We start from the raw sequence: 21,085 nt of genomic DNA on the forward strand, positions 1-21,085 counted from the left end.
CCAAGAAACCCCGAACAAGACAAAAACTGAGACCGTGTGAACATCATGCAATGGATTCACTTTAAAGCAGGCTGGGGCAGGGAGGGGGCAGGCCAGAAGCCATGTTAGAGTAGAAGTACTGCTTCATCCACGTCTGAAGGCCAGATTGGGTGGACCGTCACCACTACGGGTGGTGGTGACTACTGTGAGTGATCAGATCAATTCTGAAGCAGGAAATGGAAACGCACTCAGGAGACATCATCCTGCCTAACCCCCAGCTCAGATTCTGACCCAAATGCAACTTCTTATGTAGTGATCATAGAACCCCAGACTGGTTTGGGTTGGAATGGACCTTTGAAGGTCATCCAGTCCAACCCCTCACCAGGGACATATGCAACTAGAGCAGGTTGCTGCGAGCCCCATCAAGCCTCACCTTGAGTGAGAAACGCTCCTAAACCTCTTGTCATGGGTACTTTCTGCCCAGGCAGTGTCTCTTTGGCAAGGAGCAGCACCATGAGCACTGTTCCAAGGGGTGTGTGTGTTAGTTCAGTGATGTTATTTAGTGTGACTGGGACTTTGGTCGTCAATTAGTGGAGGTGAGGTTATGCAGCAGGAGTGAAGCTACCACCCTCTGCCCTTCAGTCTCACTTTGTCATCTTCAAAATTCAGAGCACTACCTGGAGCAGTATTAACTTTTTGAAAGAAGCTTCTATTACATTTGGAGAGGTTCAGCTACCATGAAAATAACTTTGCCTCTTGTCCATCATGTGGATGTGACAAAACACATGCTCTTATTTTCCTCAGGTATAGCCAACATTGGAGTTCATTACATTTAATAGAACTAGGTCACCCACAAAGTTATTTGTCTGGGATTTTCTGAGTGGTTTTCACCTTCTCTTGGACCACACAAAAAAATAATCTCTATCAGCATGTTCATGAGGTACAAATGGTGCTGGCATTTCGGCTGTTATTATGTTATTAACTTTTTTAACCTAATAATTTTCAATCAGCAGTAAGAAGCAATTTTCTCTCACTCCAGTGACCAGAGTTGGAGACTCTGCTAAGTGTTCTTGTAGGGTTCACCTTGCCAGCCACCCGATTCCCTCCCAGACTGAAACGTTACCCCCGGATGCTCTGGCTGCAGTTACCGAGAATTTCCATTTCCCCTTCGTTAGGGTTTTAATTTAGAAAGCAAAGGACTTCCTAAGCTATGGGGGGGAGGGCAGTAAAGAGAGATGGCACGGGAGGAGGCGGCTGATGGTATGTAGTTGACTCCGGATCTGAAATATTTTATCCCTTCTCAATGTAGGTTAAATTATTCTTCACCTTTCCCACATCCATAATTGTCGCTGATCTTGGACCAACTCAAAACCCTACTACTGAGTTCAGTAGACTCAAAATTGCCACTAGAACTGGAAAAAAAAAAGAAGAAAAAAAAAGAAGAAAAAAAAAAAAAAAAGAAAGAAAAGAGTTGTTAGTGTCCATATACAACATCCCAGGACTATACACAGCAACAGTTTTTTTTCTTTTTTTTTTCTTCTCATCACTGAGTATTTATTATCTATAACAAATACATGAAAAAGAAAAAAAACTATATAGTGTGATATAAATAGTTTATTTACATTACAGAAAAAAAACCATCAAGACAACGTATACTATTTCAAATATATCCATACATAATCAAATATAGCTGTAGTAGTAGTAGTAGTACATGTTCTCATTGGTGTAGATTACCACAAATGCAAGGCAACATGTGTAGGTCTTGTCTTAAATCTTTTGTTGTTTTTTGTTTGTGTGTGTGTGTTTGTTTGTTTGTCTATGATACTGAACTGTGGAGTCCGAGCTCTCTGCGGTTAGTTTTGCCCTTGTGGAAACATGCGCTCGTTTAAATTAACCTTGTCGATGCTCTCGTCGTGTTGTCTGAACTGTAGTGCCCTGTGTTCTGCTTCTGTCTGTGGATTCTGTTGCTTCTGGGACATTTCCTGGAAAAGAGAGTGAGGAGAGAGACAGGGCTTGTAACAGCGGGAGGTGGCACAGGCAGAAGGTGCGAGGGTGGTGCCCGCGGCGCTTTTCCTCTTCCCTCGTGAAATGGGCTTGCCGAGGGCAACAATGCCACGAGAAACCCCACCCCACAAAACACTGAACGGGAGTATGGCATGTGAAATCATGGAATGGTAGGTGTTGGAGGGGACCTCTGGAGATCTTTCAGTCCAACATTCCCGATAAAAATAGTTTGTCTAGAGCAGGTTGCACAGGGACACACCTGGGTGGGTTTGGAATCTCAGCAGAGAAGGAGGATTCATAACCTCTCTGGGCAGCCTGCTCCAGAGCTCCAGCACTGTCAAGGTAAGTAAGTTTTTCTTTAAGTTCAAGTGAAACCTTCTGGGTTTCATTTTGTGCCTGTTGCCCCTTGTCCAGTTTGTGTCTGCCAATGGGCAACACTTAAAAGAGTCTGGCCCCATCCTCTTGCCCTCTTCCCCCCACCCCCAGCCTTTAGGTGTTGCTGAGCATTGAGCAGATCCCCTCTGAGGCTGCTCTTCTCCAGGCTCAGCCTTGTTATAGAATAGTAGGTCTGGATGAACTGAAAGCTCTTTTCCAACCCAGATGATTCTATAAAGCATTCTGCCCTCTGCATGGGCAGTGAGACAAAAGAAGACTGACATAACCTCTTGGAGCACCACGATAGAAAGCCCTATGGTATGCTAGACTGTACAGACATTGGGGGGGAAAATCCCTTTTCCATTGGGGTGCTTTTTTTTTCCCCCTTGCTATAGGAAGGCTTTCAGCAGCACCTTGTGAAACACTGTGGGTCATGCACTGAGGGCAGTCCAGCCTGTGAAATAAATTTTTACTGCCTCCTTAAAAAAAAAATCCAAACAGGTTGTTTCCCTCCATCCCTGCTGAATGGAAGTGATGCTGTGTTTTTTCGTGATGCCAACTGAAAGGCCAAACAAGAGCAGAAGGAATTGGGCAGCAGTTCAAAATGCTGGAATACAATTATGTAAGTGTCTAAGAAAATATGGGTCAGATTGTCCTGATTTGCCTCAGTTTTAAGCCAAGAGGACCACCCCCTCATGAGAAGCTGTACGGCTGTGTGCTATATTTCACCTCCTTCCTTTCTTGGAAGCGGTGAAGCAGGCTCGTACCATTACTCCAGGAAAACCAAGCCTGTGTCTGTGGCGCTCTCTAAGGTCACAGCAGAGCTTTCACTATGAAACCGGTGCAGGCTGGAGCTGGTTTGCGATTGCATGACAAGCTCCTTATTCACTGTGTGCTCCTCAAAAGGCAGGCAAACCTTCAGAGTGAGTCAGGGAGATGCTGTTAGGAAACATAGGGTTGATTCACCCAGCCATGTGTCATCACAGAATGGCTGTGGTGGGAAAGGACCTCTAGAGATCATCCAGTCCAGCCCTCCTGTTAAAGCAGGGTCACCCACAGCAGCTTGCCTAAGATCACAATGTTCAGGAGGGTTTGGAATCTCTCCAGAGACAGAGGCTCCACAACCTCTCTGGGCAGCATACTCCACTGCTTCAGCACCCTCCCAGCAAAGAAGTTACTCTTAAATTCAAGTGAAACCTGCTGGGTTCTGTTTTGCAGCTGTTGTCCCCTGTTGTGTCACTGGGCACTGCTGAAAAGAGCTCAGCCCCATCATTATGACCCCCCACCCTTCAGCTACTGATCAGCATTGATAAATGCCCTCTCAGGCTCTCTTCTCCAGGCTAAACAGCCACAGGTCTCTCAGCCTCTCCTCCTCACAGAGATGCTCCAAGCCCCTCAGCACCTTTGTAGCCTCCATTGTGCACTTTCCAGTAGTTTCCTGTCTCTCTTGAACTGGTGAGCCTGGAACTCAATACTCCCCAAGGCTTCACTAGGGCAGAGTAGGGGTGGAGATGCACACCAGATTGCCATTGGCCTTTCTGGCCACAAGAGCACATCACTGACTCATGGGGAACTCGTGGTGAGTCTCATGTTAGTGTGCACACTGTCAGCCTCCTGGCCCCAGCTCAGTGGCTTCTCTTGCCTGTTAAGTAAGAGGTTGCACAGCAGGAGCTCACAGTGCTCCCCAGGAGCCACCAAGGACGCCTAGAAATGCTGAGAGACAGCACTGCTAAATGCTGCCTGATTGGGATGGCCGAGAAACCAGGGCTTCCTCCTGAGTCCCAGGGCATGAGGGTTTGCACCCAGCCTTGAGAAGCAGGGGTGAAGAACCAGGCATAGGAAGCCACAGTGAGCACAACCAACCTGATTTTGTAAGAACTGTGGAGGAAGCAGCTGGCTGGGGGATGACCAGGATGGCTGGCAATCCTAGGGAGTGCTGCCAGGCACTGCTGGAGAACAGTGGATATTAACTGCTCCCACTGGAAGTGACAAGATGAGCGTCTCACAGGTGTTTTCCTAAACCCTACACTGACATAATCCATACAGTCACTTAGCCCAAGGTCAAGAGACATTGATTCAGAGGTAGAGACTACTCCAATTTAGATCATGAAAAAGCATCTTTTAACCAAAAATTCCCACGTTTTAATTGCATGGAAGCCTGGGAAAGCTCCAGGGCCAAATCCCGACAGCAGGCTTAAGTGCAGTAGTACTCTACAGGTAGGTTGTGTCTGAAGTCCACCTGAGTTTTTTAAGAGGGGTGTTGGCATTTAACTGGCTTTTTAGACTTAATCATCTGCTCAAACTAAGTGACAGCTTTTCCTTAGTCCTTAAGTCTTTAATCAGAAGCTCTTTGTAGTGCTCTGTGTGTGGGATGCATTCATTTCTGAACACAGCATTTCCATCAATGTAAGCTTGGTACTGGAGCACAGGCTGCCTGCCCTCCTTCCATTGAAGCCTCCTCAGAAGCCTGAGTTCCTCACACTGTGATTCATAGCAGGTAAAAGACGTTCTGCATTCATTTTTAATCAAGTGATTTCTGCACATAAATAGTCTGCTGTGACTAGACGTTAGGGAAGTACTAAAAATGCAAAGCTGTAAAGAAAACTGCTGAGGATCATTATGACACAAACCCATACCTCTATTATCTACCTAAGCTGCAAGTCCTTAGGTGTAGGACCTGTGCTTCACTGCTCCACCTCCTTCCCTCTGTACTTTTTGGCTTCTGGTCCCCAACTCCTCTACCCCAGCTGCTAACTTCCATCGCTGGTGCTAGCCATGAGTAGCCAGGAGGCACAACCTGATCAAAGAATCATCAGTTTTGGTGGTTGAGTTTTCAGCTGAATCCATCCCTTGAGTAGGTTTGTTGCGTAGCTATAGAAATGCCAATGGTGGCACAAAATCATGGCCCAGCAACCAGGGGAAGGGGTAGGACAGCCTCAGTAAGCAGCACAGCTTGTTTATTCAGGTCAAAGTGTCTGTGCAGTAATGACCCTAAAAGTGCTCAGCGCCTTGTGCCAATGGAAGACACCCAATAGATTTGCAATGCTCTACAGGCACCATTGTAAGAACAATAAAACCAATCACAAGATCGTTAAGGTCCAGCTGTCAACCCAACACCACCATGCTCACTAAACCATGCCCCCAAGTGCCATGGCCACACATTTTCTGAACACCTCCAGGGATGGTGACTCCATCACCTCATTCCATCCTAATGTCCAGTCTAAACCTCCCCAGTCACAGCTTGAGACTGTTCCCTCTTGTTCTATCACTAATTACCTGGGAGAAGCGACCAGCACCAGCCTCTCCACAATCTCCTTTCAGGTAGTTGTAGAGAGCAATGAGGTCTCCCCTCAGCTTCCTCTTTTTCAAACTAAACAGCCCCAGCTCCTTCAGTCTCTCTTCGTAAGATTTATTCTCCACCACTCCCCTGTGCAGCCTGTTCCAATGCCTGACCACTCCTGAAGGAAAGAAATTTTTCCTGATTTCCAACTGAAACCTCTCCTGGCACAATTTGAGGCCTTTTTCTCTTGTCCTATCGCTTGTTACCTGGGAGAAGAGACCAACACACACCCTGCTCTAGCCTCCTTGCTGGGTCTTGTAGGCTGAGATCTTCTCTCAGACTCCTTTTCTCCAGACTAAACAACCCCATTTCCCTCAGTTTCTCCTCATCAGATGTGTGCTCTGGACCCCTTCACCAGATGATATGCTAATGATAGCGAAAATATTTACTGTGGTAGTCTTCAGTTGCTCAAAGGCAGGGTTTGGGCACAGTGCACCAAAACCCATTTAATAGATGTGAAGCTGCGATGAAATGAGCAGCAAAGAATTTGAGTGAAGGAAGTTTTCTTCCTTTTTCTCAGGAAACTGGTAGGGTGGTTTTGGCACTTTGAAGGGTTCAGGGTGTGGAGTTCAAATGAGTGCAGTCAGGTTCTCCAAAACAGCTGACTTCAAAATCTGAATTACTTATGCACACGCCGCCGCAACGCTCTCCTGTCATGTGGAGTTCTCTTAGGCCGCTTAACAGCACACTCTGGCAAATGCACCTCGAATCATTATGCTGGGCTGGAGGATGCTTGGCAGTAATTACATGCATTACAGGAAAAAAAAGTCAAAAGATCATAAATTAACTTTGGCTGCAGAGTGTGTGGGGGAAAGGTGCCATGTAGGTATGAAAGCAGGCTGACGGGTGACCTGCATTACAGTGCAGAGCACATGGGATTCAGGCTTCACTCTGCAGTCCAGGTGACAAAACTAGAGTCACTTGGCAAATAATACAGGGAATTTGCTCCCTCATCAGGCACCACACCATCTACTCCTTCACACCACATACTACTGCCTCAGTCAGCAGGTACTAAGGAGCTGATGGACTCACCTTGGCCAAAAAAGCAGCTACCTTGTTTTAGGTATTGAGGCTAGGGAAGGATTTAGGATTTTTTTTTCTTTTGTCTTTTCCAGGAATAAATGTCACAGCTGTCTGCCAGCCAGGTAGTGCCACAGAGGAGCTGAAAGATGGCAGGAGGTACAAACCACACGGAATCACAGCATCCCAACATCGTAGTGGTTGGAAAGGACCTCTGGAGATCATCCAGTCAAACTCCCCTGCTGAAGCAGGGTCACCCACAGCAGCTTGCCCAGGATCACAATGTCCAGGTGGGTTTGGAATCTTTCCAGAGAAGGAGACTCCACAGCCTCTCTGGGCAGCCTGCTCCAGGACTCCAGCACCCTCACACCAAAGAAGTATCTCTTCCTGTGCTCCAGTTTGTGCCTGTTGCCCTTTGTCCTGTCACTGGCCACCACCCAGAATAGTCTGGCCCCATACTCTTGCCCCCCCACCTTTAGCTCTTGCTGAGTATTGATCAGATCCCCTCTTGGGCAGCTCTTCTCCAGGTTCAACAGGCTCAGGTCTTTCAGCCTTTCTTCCTCATAGAGATGCTCCAGGTCCTTCAGCATCTTTGTAATCTCCATTGGACTACAGTCTCTAGTAGTTTCCTGTCTCTCTTGAACTGAGAAGCTTTACTGGACTCAGTACTCCAGATGTGGCCTCACCAGGGTAGAGTGGAGGGGGAGAAGAATCTCCTTCAACCTACTGGTTGCACTCTTCTGACTGTACCCCAGGAGATCATTTGCCTTCTTGGCCACAAGATAACACTGCTGGCTTGTGGTGAACTTGCTGTCCACCAGCACTCTGTGGTTCCTCTCCATGGAGCTGTTTTCCAGCAGGTCACCCCTCACTTGTACTAGTGCATGGAGTTGTTCCTTCCCAGGTGCAGGATTTTACACTTATCCTGGTTGAACTTCGTAAGTTCCCCTCTGCCCTACTCTCCAGCCTGTCCAGATCTCACTGAATGGCAGCAGTCTGACAGGCTGTCAGCCACTCTTCCCAATTTTTATCACCAGCTGGCTGAGAGGGCATTCCAGCCCTTCATCCAGGTCATTGATCAAGATGCTGGACAAGACTGGACCCAGTACTAGGGAACACCATGAACTACAGGCCTCCGTCTAGAGTCTGCCCTGCTGCTAGCACCAGCGTGGCTTCACGTGAAATCCATGCAAGTACGGATCAAATCCTCGGGTTTAGAATTTCAAAAAGAAATTTCTTTCTAAAAGAATGATTCATCTGTGTGGCTAGCTTGATTAACCCAGCCTCATGATTGCTGAGAGCCTGGAGACACATCTGAGACAGGCTGAGGGCGCTGGGGTTGTTCAGCCTCAAGAAAATGCTTTATAGAGAACTTAGAGCAGCGTTCCAGTACCTGAATGTGGCCTACAAGAAAGCTGGGGAGGGACTGTTTAGAAGGGCTTGGAGCGATGGGACAAGTGACAACAGTTTGAAACCAGAGCAGGGTAGATTTAGGTTGGACATTAGGAAGAAGTTCTTCACTATGAGGGTGGTAGAACACTGTTAACAGGTTGCACAGGGAGGTGGTGGAGGCCCCATCCCTGGAGGTCAGGGTGGATGGGGCTGTGAACAGCCTCATCTACGTGGGGATGTTCCTGTTTACTGCAGGGGGTTGCACTAGACAACATTTGGAGGTCACTTCCAACCCAAACCATTCTACGATCTGCAGTTCAGAACTTACCCCAAGCCCTTGCAGAGACAGTAACACAGTTCAGTGGGGAGGCAGAGCTTGGTATGTGGAGGGGATGGATTGCTTTTACCTCTCTCATCCTGGGCTACCCTGGAGTTTCCAGTCAAATAACCCTTTCTTCCTCATCAGAGTGAAAAACAACATGGCTTGGTGTGCCACCATTTAGTGAAGAACCTGAAACATGTGTGGTACCTCTGAACACATACACGAGCCTAATGAAATCATTTAATCAAGGGGATTGCAAACAGGCTTAGAAGTTTGCGTGCTTTGCCTGATTAGGACTAAGGGAATGGGCCTCTGAGGAAACCAGATGGAGATATGATTAGTTTTATTAAGTGTTGATCCAGCTGCTGTATTTATATCCCCCTTATTTATACGAACAATATTTGTCCAAGCATCTGAATGCAAAACAGGCACCTTCACTTGCTGTAGGCACTGTTGCTACCTAAGTTTGATTAAGATGGAGGTAAAAATTCTGTCATCATAATGAAGCAACACTGTCTGGCTGATCCAGCCAATATCTGCTGCTCGTTGGTGAACTAAACGACATTTGTTATTGGCCGTGTCACTGCAGGAATCTGAATAAGCAGGAAAAGCAGAAGCCTTTTCTTTGTTCTATTGCAAAATAGCAGAGGTGCTGACCTTGTAATGCAGAGGACTACGACGCAGATGATGGCAATCTGGATGGTTCCAATCACAGCTGCTATTAAGACATACTGAAATCGCACTGGGCCTGGAACCACGTACAGAACGCTGTAGTCCTTTTTTTCACAGTGTTGTCCAGTGTAGCCAGCATCACATCTGAAACAGAAGATTTTTTTTTCCAGTTAGAACCTGCTGCTTTCAAAGAATGCCCCCCAACTGTATCTGCAGAAAAGCCCCAGTGGCCTAAGCATAAGCTGCTCTGTTTTAATGAAGTATGAGCCTCCCCAAAGAGGGCACCGCTGCCTCTTTGACCTCTCAGAGGAAAGGTTTTAGGTCCTCAGCATTGCCATGGTCTGTGAGACTGAATTACACTGTGACAGTGCCAGAAGGTGCCCAGAGGACTGGGACTTATCTAGCACCAAATGGAACTACTTGCATGTTGTGATGAGAATCCATTTAGCTCCTTGCACAACATATTTTAGACTTCTCCCTTCCTTTGGGGAGGTGGGGGAGGGTGAAAAGCCATCTTGTGGTGGCTCCTTATGCAGATTAGCCCTAAGGAGGTGATAAGCAATCATCCAAGCTCCATATAAAATGTGATTAGATGTTCCTGCAAGTGGATACATCATTTACATTTCGTCTGGTTGCTATAAAAAACCCTCTGTTGATTCTGCAGCCACCCACCCTGATACTGCCTGCTGCGCCGCTCACCGCTTCCTACCCGCCCCACAGCCTGACATCTGCCCTCTGTGATTTTGGGGGACAAACAGTGCTTTTCTAATTTTAGTCCAAGCAAGAAGATATGAAAATGCAGGTAAATGGTGGCAGCAACCATAGATGGATTGCTTGGACCCCTCTCAGGAGTGTTAATGATGTAGTAACCCTGATGGGTTAAGCCTGGAGCTTCCACCCTTTTCCTCTTCTGCATTCCCACAGCAGCCAGCAGCTTGAGCAAAGGACATTTTCCAGCTGAATGGAGAACCTAAACGCCAGCTGCTGCAAAGAGCAAAATGTGACCTAGCTGTTTGCAGGAGCTGGGAGAACCTGGCTTGAGGATCTGCCCTGGGTGGATGTCTGCTCCATGTTTTTGCTGTCCCAGCCCAATGTGCCAGGACAATGGTGCTTCATGTGTAGTAGTCTTTCCTTTGCCACCAGGCAAAATGGTCTGATTAGTTTGCAGCACCAAGGGCCACGATTACCATTATTTTCAATAATTTTTATCTAGATTCATTGCTTTATAGGTCAGTATTTTCCTGTGTGCAGCCTTTCCTCATTGGTAGCAGAAGGCTTGGTTACCTGCAAGACGGTTCCAGCATGTTAGTGGAGTGCTCACACTTGCCGTGCATGCAGAAGCCATTGTAATGCTCTGGACAAGGGATGTAGATCCCTCTTGCACTTTCTTCCAGTTTATTTGCATTCTCTGTGGACACAGGTGAAGGGAACATTAACCTGACAATGAAGGATAAGGTAACATCGTGGCAAGAGCTCAAGGTGTGAAAGAAAGGGAAATCATGAACAAGGTGTGGAAGGCGGGGAGCAAGAGCTAGGCTTCACACCTTGAAACAGGTAGGCTGATGTAGACACAAACCTTGGCAAGGCTTTCTGTCCTTCTTTTGCACATCTAATGCCTGCCATGTTATGGCAATCTGAATGTTTGAAAACTGGTTAGAGTGAAAATTGCCTGACCATTGCTGTTATTTTTATGACCTTTCTCCTCACACCCAAGCAGGGATGGGAGGAAGACTTTGGACATGTACAGCTAATACATCAGTACAGTATGTTTGGTCATTCAATACAACATGTTCAGAAAGACAGTTTCATGGCTGAAGAAGAGGAGCAGGAAGCCAGAGATGAAGTTTATTATCAGTGCAGCACGCCCATGACCCAGAGCCCCACGCCTTCTCCTTGCCCCATAGCATGGGTGAGTACCTTTAAACTAATTTGACTTTTTTGTGCCTGCTTCTGCAGCTCTTAAATAGTCCCCAGGACTCCAAACCCTGGAAAAGATTTCCCCTCCATGTAGCCAGGAAAGTGGAGGCTTCATGGTGGTTTCAAACAGGTTATGTGCTCAATATTTACATCATGGGCTGAAATACAGAGTTTTGCGTGTCACTGAGGGGTTCATTAGAAGGGCAGTTTGGGCATATTCTGCCATTTAACCAATATTTCTGATATCTCAAATGGTAAAAATTCTGTCTCTGTGATGGTATCATCTTGCCACAACTAATCAAAACCAGAAGGAAAAAACAAACCAAATCCTATCATGGTGAGGGTTGGAAGAGACCTCTGCAGATCAACCCCCCTGCTAAAATGGCCACCCAGAGAAGGTTGCCCAGGATTGTATCCAGGAAGGTTTTGAAAGTCCTCAGAGAAGGAGACTCCACAACCTTTCTAGGCAGCCTGCTTCAGCGCTCCAGTATCCTCACACCAAAGAAGTGTTTTCCTCCTGTTCAGGTGGAACCTCCTGGGTTCCAGTTTGTGCCCACAGCCTCTTGTCCTGTCACTGGGCACCACTGAAAATAGTCCAGTGCCATCCTCTTGACCCCCACCCTTTAGCTCTTGCTGAGCATTGATCAGATCCCCTCTCAGGCTGCTCTTCTCCAGGCTAAACAGCTCTCAGTCTTTCCTCCTCACAGAGATGTTCCAGGTCCTTCAGCATTTTTGTAGCCCTCTGTTAGACTCTCTAGTAGATCCCTATTCCTCTTGAACTGGGGAGCTCAAAACGGCACACAGTACTCCAGATGTGGCCTCACCAGGGCAGAGCAGAGGGGGAGGAGAAACTCCCTTGGCCTTCAGGACACACTCTTCTTAATGCACCCCAGAATACTGGTGACCTTTGTAGACACAAGATCACACTGCTGGCTTATGGTGAACTTGTTGCCCAGCACCACTCCTATGTTCTTTTCTCACCTCTACTGGTGCAGGGGGGAAACCTCATGGTAGATGCCTGAGGAAATGTAGTTTACACAAACAGAAGCTGAAGCATCTTCCAAAGGAAGTGCCCAAGTGTTATGAAACGATTGCAGCTTGTGTTCTGCCTGCAAGCCAGCCATGCTGGCAACAGGCACCATCCCACCTTTGGGAAAACTGCTTGCAGCAGATCCAAGATCCAGATTTTCATAATGATTTTTTTCCTGTTGCTGCTGTCCAAGGAGAGTTTTGAGAATCCTTAACAACTTGCACTAACCAAGTTGGTTATGTTGTTATCCTTAGGTTAAACCAAGCTCCCAGCAAACAGCAATGGCAGGGCACCTGCTAACACCCCTGCAGACAGCATGGACTTCTCTTTCATTCTCAAGACTTTCAGAACCCCTGCACTCTGGATCATTAATGCGTCTTTTGAAATGCACACGTACTGAATACAACCCTATCTCCTTCTCCTGCTTCCCTCCTTCCACTCAGACACCTGGGCCAGGCTGCTGTATTAATGACAAAGTACTGGAGGAGGTGGGATCCTGAGCCCTGTGACTATCCTGGTCTCAGGGCTGATCGTGGTCCCTAGGATGGCACAGGCAGGGCAGGCTGATAGGAGATATCTTATAGTGTCACCTTCTTTGGCAGCTTGCCCAGGAATTTCTGCTGCTGGAAGAGATGCAAGTACTAGTTCCATTTGGTCTGATGCTAAACATTTCTGGCTCCCCAGCACTCTCCAGGTGGGACAGTGGCTACCATCATATGAAATACACATGCACACACAGAGGGTCATCATCCCACCAGCACTCTGAATGCTCATTTTTTCCACCTGGAGATTTGTGACATGTGTTAGCTATCAATGGACCTTCGCAGTGCACACACATAGATCTTGATGTGCTTGGGACTTGTGGAGTCCATACTCCATAGTGATCATTTATGCACCATGGCTTCTGGGTGTGGGGCTTCTGGGACAGCGATGTGCTCTTGTGGCCAAGAGAACCTACGACATCCTGGGGTGCATCAAGAAGATAGTGTGCAGCAGGTCTAGGGAGGTTCTCCTCCCCCTCTACTCTGCCCTGGTGAGACCTCACCTGGAATACTGTGTCCAGTTTTGGGCTCCCCCGTTCAAGAGAAACGGAGATCTGCTGGAGAGAGTCCAATGGTGAGCTATGAGGATGACTGTGGGACTTGAACATCTCTGCTGTGAAGAAAGACTGTGAGAGCTGGGGTTACTTAGCCTGGAGAAGAGAAGGAGGAGAGGGGACCTTATTAATGCCTAGAAATATCTGAGGGGTGGGTGGGTGTCAAGAAGAAGGAGCTAGGTTCTTGTCAGTGGTGCCCAGAGACAGACAAGGAACAACAGGTACAGAAGGTTCCACCTCAACATGAGGAGACACTTCTTTGTGGGGAGGGTGATGTAGCACAGGAGCAGGCTGCCCAGAGAGGTTGTGGACTCTCCTTCTCTGGACACTTTCAAAACCCACCTGGATGCCTTCCTGTGTGACCTGCCCTAGGTCATCCTGCTCTGGCAGGGGGGTTGGATTTGATGATCTCTGGAGATCTCTTCCAGCCTGTGATGGTTCTGCCCAGGATACCGCTCTGCATGTGCGTCTGTGCATCTCTGATCCTTCCTTCTCATGCACTAATCTATCTGTGTGATGTCCATGCACCACCACCCCGCAGTGTGAGAATCCCTCCCCCCTCAGAGGAGCCATCAGTTGCTGCTAAAATGGTAGGAGGCCATTTGGTTTATTTTATTTTTTAAAAAGCCACACTTCAAGATGGTGAGGGAAATTGTTACTTTCAGGATGGACTCATCTGCTAGGGGAACTAGGACTTCTCCTAGATGTGTAGGCTGTGTGTAGGCTGTAGGGCTGGTAAAAAGAGGAATGATTTTTCCTCCTCCTGCAATTTTGTGGGTAGAAACAGTGTTTTCTTTAGAAAGGTCTCTAGCAGACTTCCAAGTAAATCCAGGATCCTGCAGAACTTGTAATTACACCTCTAAGTGTAATATTATGATGGAAAGCACTTTACTGAATCAAAAATGAGATGCCCCAAGCTTTGCTAGCACTTCATAGGTTAAACACCTCATATGGGAACACCTGGCATCTGGCTGGAGAGAAACCACAACAAATTGTCCACAGGCCCTCATTTTGACTGATGACTCCTCTAAAAGAGTTAGGGATTGAACATAAATATGAGAAGAAATGGTCTCAAATTGTGCCAAGCAAGGTTTGGGTTGGACATCAGGAAAAATGCCTTCACTAAAAGGGTCAGCATGGCCTGCCCAGGGAAGTGGTTGAATCATCATCCCTGGAGGGTTTTGAAAGATGTGTAGATGTGGTGCTGAGGGACATGGTTTAGCAGTGGAGTTGGTTGTGCTGGGCTAATGGTTGGAGTGGGTGACCTTACGGGTCTTTTCCAGCCTAAGCTGTTCTGATTCTGTGAAGGAAGCGGTGTGGGGGGGAATACCCTCTGTATTTAGTTTGATACGTCATTTTGAGCACTGAAAAGACTGACCACAATGAAGGAACCATCTGCTTCACATGATGAAGTTCCCCTGCTCTTCTGGAATATTTTGAATTCAATCAAAATAATGCCTTCAAAACATCATTACACAAAACATCTTTTGAGATATAAAAGCACCAAGACAGGCCTTAAAAGTCACCCCCTTCATGGAGAATCTGAGCACTTTTCAGTCATTGGCGAGGTTTAGATTGGATTAGGAAGAATTTCTTCACTGAAAAGGTTCTCAAAGACTGGAGCAGGTTCCCAGGGAGGTTGTTGAATCTCCATCACTGGAGGTGTTTCAAAGAGGCAGACACGTGGTGCTGCGGGACATGGTTTAGCAGCAGCCTTGGCAAAGTTGGATGCTCTGAAAGGTATTTCCCAACCAAAGTGATTATCTTGATTCTATAACTGCCATGAATGCACCACAGGGTTTACAACACTATGAAACAAGAACCATAAATCAGCTCTAAAACGAGAGGATATGAATAAAAAAATATTTAAATTATGGATCAAATTAGAACTGTACGAAGTTCAAAAGATAAAACTAAATGAAATAGATCAAGCCTTGCCCCCTTATTACCATCTGAGATAATTTATACATTCAGTACTAGAGGCAATCCACATGAGTCTCACCATAGCATCACTAAACTGAGGAGCTCCTCTACCACACTAACCTTATCCCTACAGAGCACCAAGCTGCCCACTTGTTTGCAAGCACAGCAGATCAGTATTCATGAAGCAGTGACAGGGACCAAAGTCAAGGTCAGTCAGGTTTCAGTAATGTCAACCTCATTTGTTCCTCCTCGACATCAGACCCACTGCAGTGTTACTGGCAACTCTGTGTGAAATTTTCACCTGGACCTTTTTGTCATGTCTAGAATGTGAGGCAGAAGCCTGAAGATAAGAATTAGGGCTGGACTTGATGATCTTCTGATGTCCCTTCCAATCCCTAACATCCTGTGATCCTGTGACTGTCTTTGGGCAAACGGAACTCCCGCCACGTTTCTCAGTCATACAGAAATACATCTTCACCCTCCAGACCTATTCTGTGGTTCTGTGATTCCAAAGCCAAAACAGAATGCCCAGCTGCAGGACTGGCTCTGCAAGTAATTCAAACAGCACAGCTAGATTCTTCTGCAGAAAGCCCTCTGTTGAAATCACCCCCAAAATAAAATGGCCAGCGTTAGCTGAGTTGGAAAGCAAATGAAGCTGTATTTACAAGCAAAAGTACAAGCTAGAAATACAGAATGCCACAAATATGTGCAAAATAGATAATATTTACTTATATTTACACTTTACAAACAACACAAGAACCCCCCTGGACAAAATGAGGGGGTTACCAACACCTTCCCTTCTTGACTCCCTCCCACCCTGCCTTGTGGAAGGGAAAAGAGAGACAAAAGCAGAGAGTAGCTTGTTAGTACTTTTAGCCACAAGAAGAAAGCAGCCAAGGTCAGCAACAGCCACGCAAAAGCTACCACACAGTATCTGCTGCAGCCAAGAAGCCAGAAAGAGCATTAGTTTATACAACTAACTTTATGTTAGTTATCAGACCAAAGGGATCATTTAGACCTTATCATTATTTTCCCTTTTACATCCAATGGTAATTTATTTACATTGTATCACTTTTCTACTCAATCAGTGAAAATTTTCCTAAGCACAGCCTAAAACTGCCACACCCTCACCAGTCCCCAGCTCCCAATTAGACAAGTGACTGTGAGGAAGCACTGCTGCCAAACCAATAAATCCATTAGTGCCCTTGATGAGGATTATATGAAGTACTGCCTGGAGTGCCCAGAAAATTCTTTTCAGGCACAAGATCCTGCAATCCACTTTGGAGAAATTAGATTTTAAAACCAGGCAAAAATAGGATTCTTATGTCCAAAAATTAACTGCCAGGCACTTAACAATCGCTCCTGAAGGGATGATAATTCTGCCAATCTTTAGAGTTGGTGATTTTAGGCAAGCAAAGTAGAAGACCACAGTCTGTAAATTGTCATTTTGGCATCACTGCTGTACAGAGTAGAATATTGGAGCCTATGGAAATACCAACTGATGAGTTATGCCCATATGAGAAAACACTGGCTGTCAGTCAGTGTCAAACTTGGTACACAGGCATCACTGGGCCAAGGGAGGTCCTCAAAATATACACGCACGGGTATCATCAAATGAAGGATGAGATGGTGACACCTATCTCATTGGAGACAGTGGTTAAGGAGAACTGACTTACACAATAATTTAATCTTTTAATACTGCTAAGGTCAGTCAAGTTTGCAGCTGAAAGCTCTCTCTGATATTGAGGTAGTGACTCCCTGCACATCACATTATCAGAAGATTTATGAAGGGGGAAAGGGATTTTTGGGTCAAATGTATGTCCTTAACCTTCTCAATCCCTTCTGGAAGTGCATCCCTCCTTACTCTTTTTAGCTTCTTGGCAGCTCTCCCAAAGATGTGCTGCAGAGCACTGGGAACTCAGCACTTCACTTCTGCTCTGCAGGATAGAGACTTGGTATGCAGTTCCTATTTGAAATCAAAATAAAGGTCCAGAGAATACCAGCCTATGGAGCAGAAGCAAAGGAAGTCTTGTGGTTTGTGGTAGAGCTTGAGTGATTGACTATGAGTGGGAATCTGAACTATGTGGATGAGTCTAGGAACAGTTTATGATACTCATCTGCAGTGCTCAGAGAGTCTTTTGGGGTACAAGGCAGCTTCCTTAGCCCAGGAGTGTTTGGAGGAACAGTTCAAAGGTCCATCTGCAAACTCAGGAGGAATGGGGTGGTAATGGTGTTGCTCCCTCTGGAAGTGCAGAATTAATTTAATAGGTGTTTTGGTGCTTTCTTTCCTCCCTAATAGTATCTAATAGGAACTGAGGTCCCAGAGCAAGTCCTTAAGCAGGCTTCCTGCTTACTTGTAATGAAGAATCATGAAGATAGATCCCAGCTCTGACCCAGCTGAGGGAAAAGTGATTTCTCCCGAGTCTCGTTCTCAACAGCTGTGGATATCCTGTCCTTGACAAAGCTGCCAGCAGCCATGTTGGTGTCCAGAGTCGATCTATCAGTGATCTTGACACTATGTTCCCTTCTTTTAAAACCTTACTCTTGCTCTTACAAATAGAGATTGTCTCCTAACAATGAATAAAATGTGTGCAAGGAACCTGCCTGAAAATCAGTCACAGAATGGTTTGGGTTGGAAAAGACCTCTAGAGGTCACCCAATCCAACCCCCCTGCAGTCAGCAGGGACAACTTCAGCTAGAGCAGGTTGCTCAGAGCCTCAAACAAGATCACCTGAATGGATGAGACATATACCACCTAGCTGGGTAACCTGGACCAGAGTCTCACCACTTCAGTGTAAAAAAAAAAAAAAAAATCTTCCTTGTATTTAGTCTAAAGTTCCTTCTTTCAGTGTAAAAAACACATCACCCCTTGTCCTGTCACAACAGGCCCTGCTAGGAAGTATGTCCCTTTTTGGCTCCTTTAAGCACTGAAAGGCCATCAGAAGGTTGCCCTGGAGCTTTCTCTTGTCCAGGCCTGGCCTCACAGCAGAGGTGCTCCAGCCCTTGGATCATTTTTGTGACCTCCTCTGGACCTGCTCCAACAGGTCCATGTCCTACTTGTGCTGAAAGCTCCAGAGCTCCACATAGCACTGCAGGTGGAGTCTCACTAGAGTAGAATAGAGCAGCAGAAATCCCTGTTTGGGTGGGTGTTGGATTCAACAGGAAGTGCTTGCAGGCACTCAGGAGGGAGCTCCTCAGCCCACTCTCCCTGAGAGCTACTGGAAAGTGAGACACCAAATGTCAGCTGAAAATGTCTGGCACCACTATGCAGCAGCCCTACCCTAGATTCATCCTGCAGCCACTCCAAGCACAAGCTCTGATCTAGGCTTTCTGCATAAGGAACATAAAGAGAGGACATGAAGGACACTCACAGAGTCACAGAATAGTAGGAGTTGGAAGGGACCTCTGGAGATCATCCAAGTCCAAGCCCCCCACTAACACAGGTACACCTAGAACAGCTTGCCCTGGACCACAATGTCCAGGTGGGTTTGGAATCTCTCCAGAGAAGGAGACTCCACAGCTTCTCTGGGCAGCCTGCTCCACAGCACCATAACACCAAAGAAGTTGTCCCTCATCTTGACATGGAACCTCCTGGGTTCCAGTTTGTGCCTGTTGCACCTTGTCCTGTCACTTGGCACCACTGAACAGAATCTATCCCAAACCTCTTTCCCCCTGCCCTTATTCTCTTGCTGAGCATTGATCAGATTCCCTCTCAGGCTGCTCTTCTCCAGCCTCTCTGTAGAGGGGGAGAAGAAACTCCCTTGACCTGCTGGTCACACTCTTGTTAATGCATCCCAGGAGACCACTGGCTTTTCTTGGCCACAAGATCACACTGCTGACTCATGGTAAACCTGTTGTCCACCAGCACTTCCAGGTCCTTCTCTATGAAGCTGTTTTCCAGCTGGTCAGTCTCTCAACGTGTAATGGTACAGGGGTTTGTTCCTCCCCAGGAGCAGGACCTCATTGTGCTTCATGAAGTTCCCTTTTGCCCAGCTCTCCAGCCTGGCCAGGTCTGGCTGAATGGCAGCACAGCCCTGCCCATATTAGCTACTTTACCAAGAGGGAAAAAGAAAGAAATGGAAGTTTGTGAATGGAATTACATCTTCTTATTTTCTTAGGCACAAAATAGGCTTCCTCAATGCAGTATTTTATTAATTTTAACTATCTCTATGCAACTGAGTTCTCTGGAATAAGATAATATCCACTTTCCTTTTTAGAAATAATCTAGTGGGTTTTATGCTGGAGATGATGCAAGATGTCCCAGCAGCCTGGGCGAAAAAATACTACAGCAATGTGTCAGAATTACTCAGCCTGCTGCCACCATTAATAATAGAAACCAATGAATGAAGATGCTAATAACCTCCAGATGGTCAAATGGGAAACAAAATGCTTCCAGTGTGTCAGCAGACAGATCTGGGCTATGCTACATGTGTTAAAACTGGTGAGACACTGAACAGGTTGCCCAGGGAGGTGGTGGATGTCCTCTCCCTTGAGGTGTTCAAGGCTAGGTTGGATGAGGCCTTGAACAAGCTGGGCTAGTGGAAGATGTCCCTGGCCTTGGCAGGGGTGTTGGTACTAGATGATCTTTAAGGTCTCTATGAATCTTCTGTGTTTGTGAAGACTTCTTGAAATCTGGCAACTTCCTCATCAATTTCCTGCACATGCTAAGATCCTTTGTGTTCCTCAAGCCAAACACAACCTTTCCTTTGTTCTTTCAGTGGTCACAGTCCAGCCATATTCAGTGGTGAGGAGCAGACACCTTACCCTAGAGACTGTATAGCAGCTGAGGCTCCTACACACAGGTACTACCAGGGAGATACTGCACTACAAGGTGCAATAGAAGCTGAGAATAGCTCAGGAATACAAACAGACACTAGCAGCCATTGCTCGCATGTCTGAAGAGCCAAGCTGAAAGACAAAACCAGGCTATGTGGGCAAATCTGTTGCTTCAAACCAGCATTTTCTCAGTGCTCAGGTGCTCACATTAGACACAACTCCTCCCTGGAGTGATCATTTCATTCAGGGAGCTGATGCAGGCTGTTGTCTCACCTTGTCTGACCTCCTCTGCTTCCTCACCGACACATTTCATCCACTTAGCCCTGTGGAGGCTGTTGCCAACAGCAGTGGTCACTGCTGTGTCAAGCAGATGCTGCACGAGCACCTCCACGTTTGATCTGAGGTCATCATGAGATGATGCACGGACCTCTTCCTTCAGCACCTTCATGGAGCAGCTGATCACTGCACAGGAATGGCACCTGCCTGCTTCCCATCCTGGTAGATTGGATATGAACATCCAGTCTCTCCATTAGCTGTCAGCAACACCTCAACATGAGGAAAAACATGGTGAGGGTGACAGAGCCTGGGGGCAGGCTGCCCAGAGATTTTGTGAAGTCTCCCTCTATAAGACTTTCAAGACCTGCCTGGACATGTTCCCGTGTGACCTGCCCTGGGTGATCCTGCTTTGGTCCCTTCCAACCCCTACCATTCTGTGATTCTGTGAAGTTCTCTCTCAGTATCTGGTGAATAAACGGGACAGAGCTCTTTACGATCACCACCACAGCCCTTGCATGACTGTGATCTAATGATGTGGGGCTGTGTTGTGGGTTTATCAAAGCCGCAGGCAAAGGAGCCCTCCCTTCCTTCAAGCCAGGATTGAATCCATCTGCCTTAACCCCATTCCCAGAACAGACTTAACCCCTCTTTATGCTAACCCAGCTACTCTTTTGTTTTCAGCATGCTGCTGACATTCCCTTCACTCAGATTCCCCTGTCTAAGAGAGATGCCACCAGCCCTGTGGGACCAGCTTCCTACTCCTTCAGAAACCAGCCATTACAGACTCCCAGAATCACTAAGGTTAGAAATGTCCAACACTCAACACAACCCCACCATGCCCACCAAACCATGTCCCAATGTGTCATGTGTTGCATATCTGAACACCTCCAGGGATGGTGACTCCCCTTTGAGTGTTCTCAAATCCAGCTCCTGAATCTGGTTTCTGTCTGCTGCTGAATCTAC

At 46.8% G+C, this 21,085-nt stretch overlaps 1 protein-coding gene across 1 annotated transcript in view; it reads right to left on the reverse strand.

Annotated features, from left to right (window-relative positions):
- Positions 1 to 514: 514 nt before the first annotated feature.
- Positions 515 to 21,085, reverse strand: part of TMEFF2 (transmembrane protein with EGF like and two follistatin like domains 2) — a 157,100-nt gene continuing 136,529 nt past the window's right edge. Inside the window, exons 8-11 of the mRNA XM_054171628.1 lie at positions 10,389 to 10,512; positions 9,090 to 9,248; positions 1,875 to 1,961; positions 515 to 1,391 (exon numbers count right to left, since the gene is read on the reverse strand). Of these exons, the coding sequence (XP_054027603.1) occupies positions 1,295 to 1,391; positions 1,875 to 1,961; positions 9,090 to 9,248; positions 10,389 to 10,512 (467 nt within the window). The 3' untranslated portion in view covers positions 515 to 1,294. The remainder of the gene's footprint in view (positions 1,392 to 1,874; positions 1,962 to 9,089; positions 9,249 to 10,388; positions 10,513 to 21,085) is intronic.

This window comes from Dryobates pubescens, chromosome 2 (genome assembly GCF_014839835.1).
Source record: "Dryobates pubescens isolate bDryPub1 chromosome 2, bDryPub1.pri, whole genome shotgun sequence".
NCBI classification, from domain to species: Eukaryota; Metazoa; Chordata; class Aves; order Piciformes; family Picidae; genus Dryobates; species Dryobates pubescens.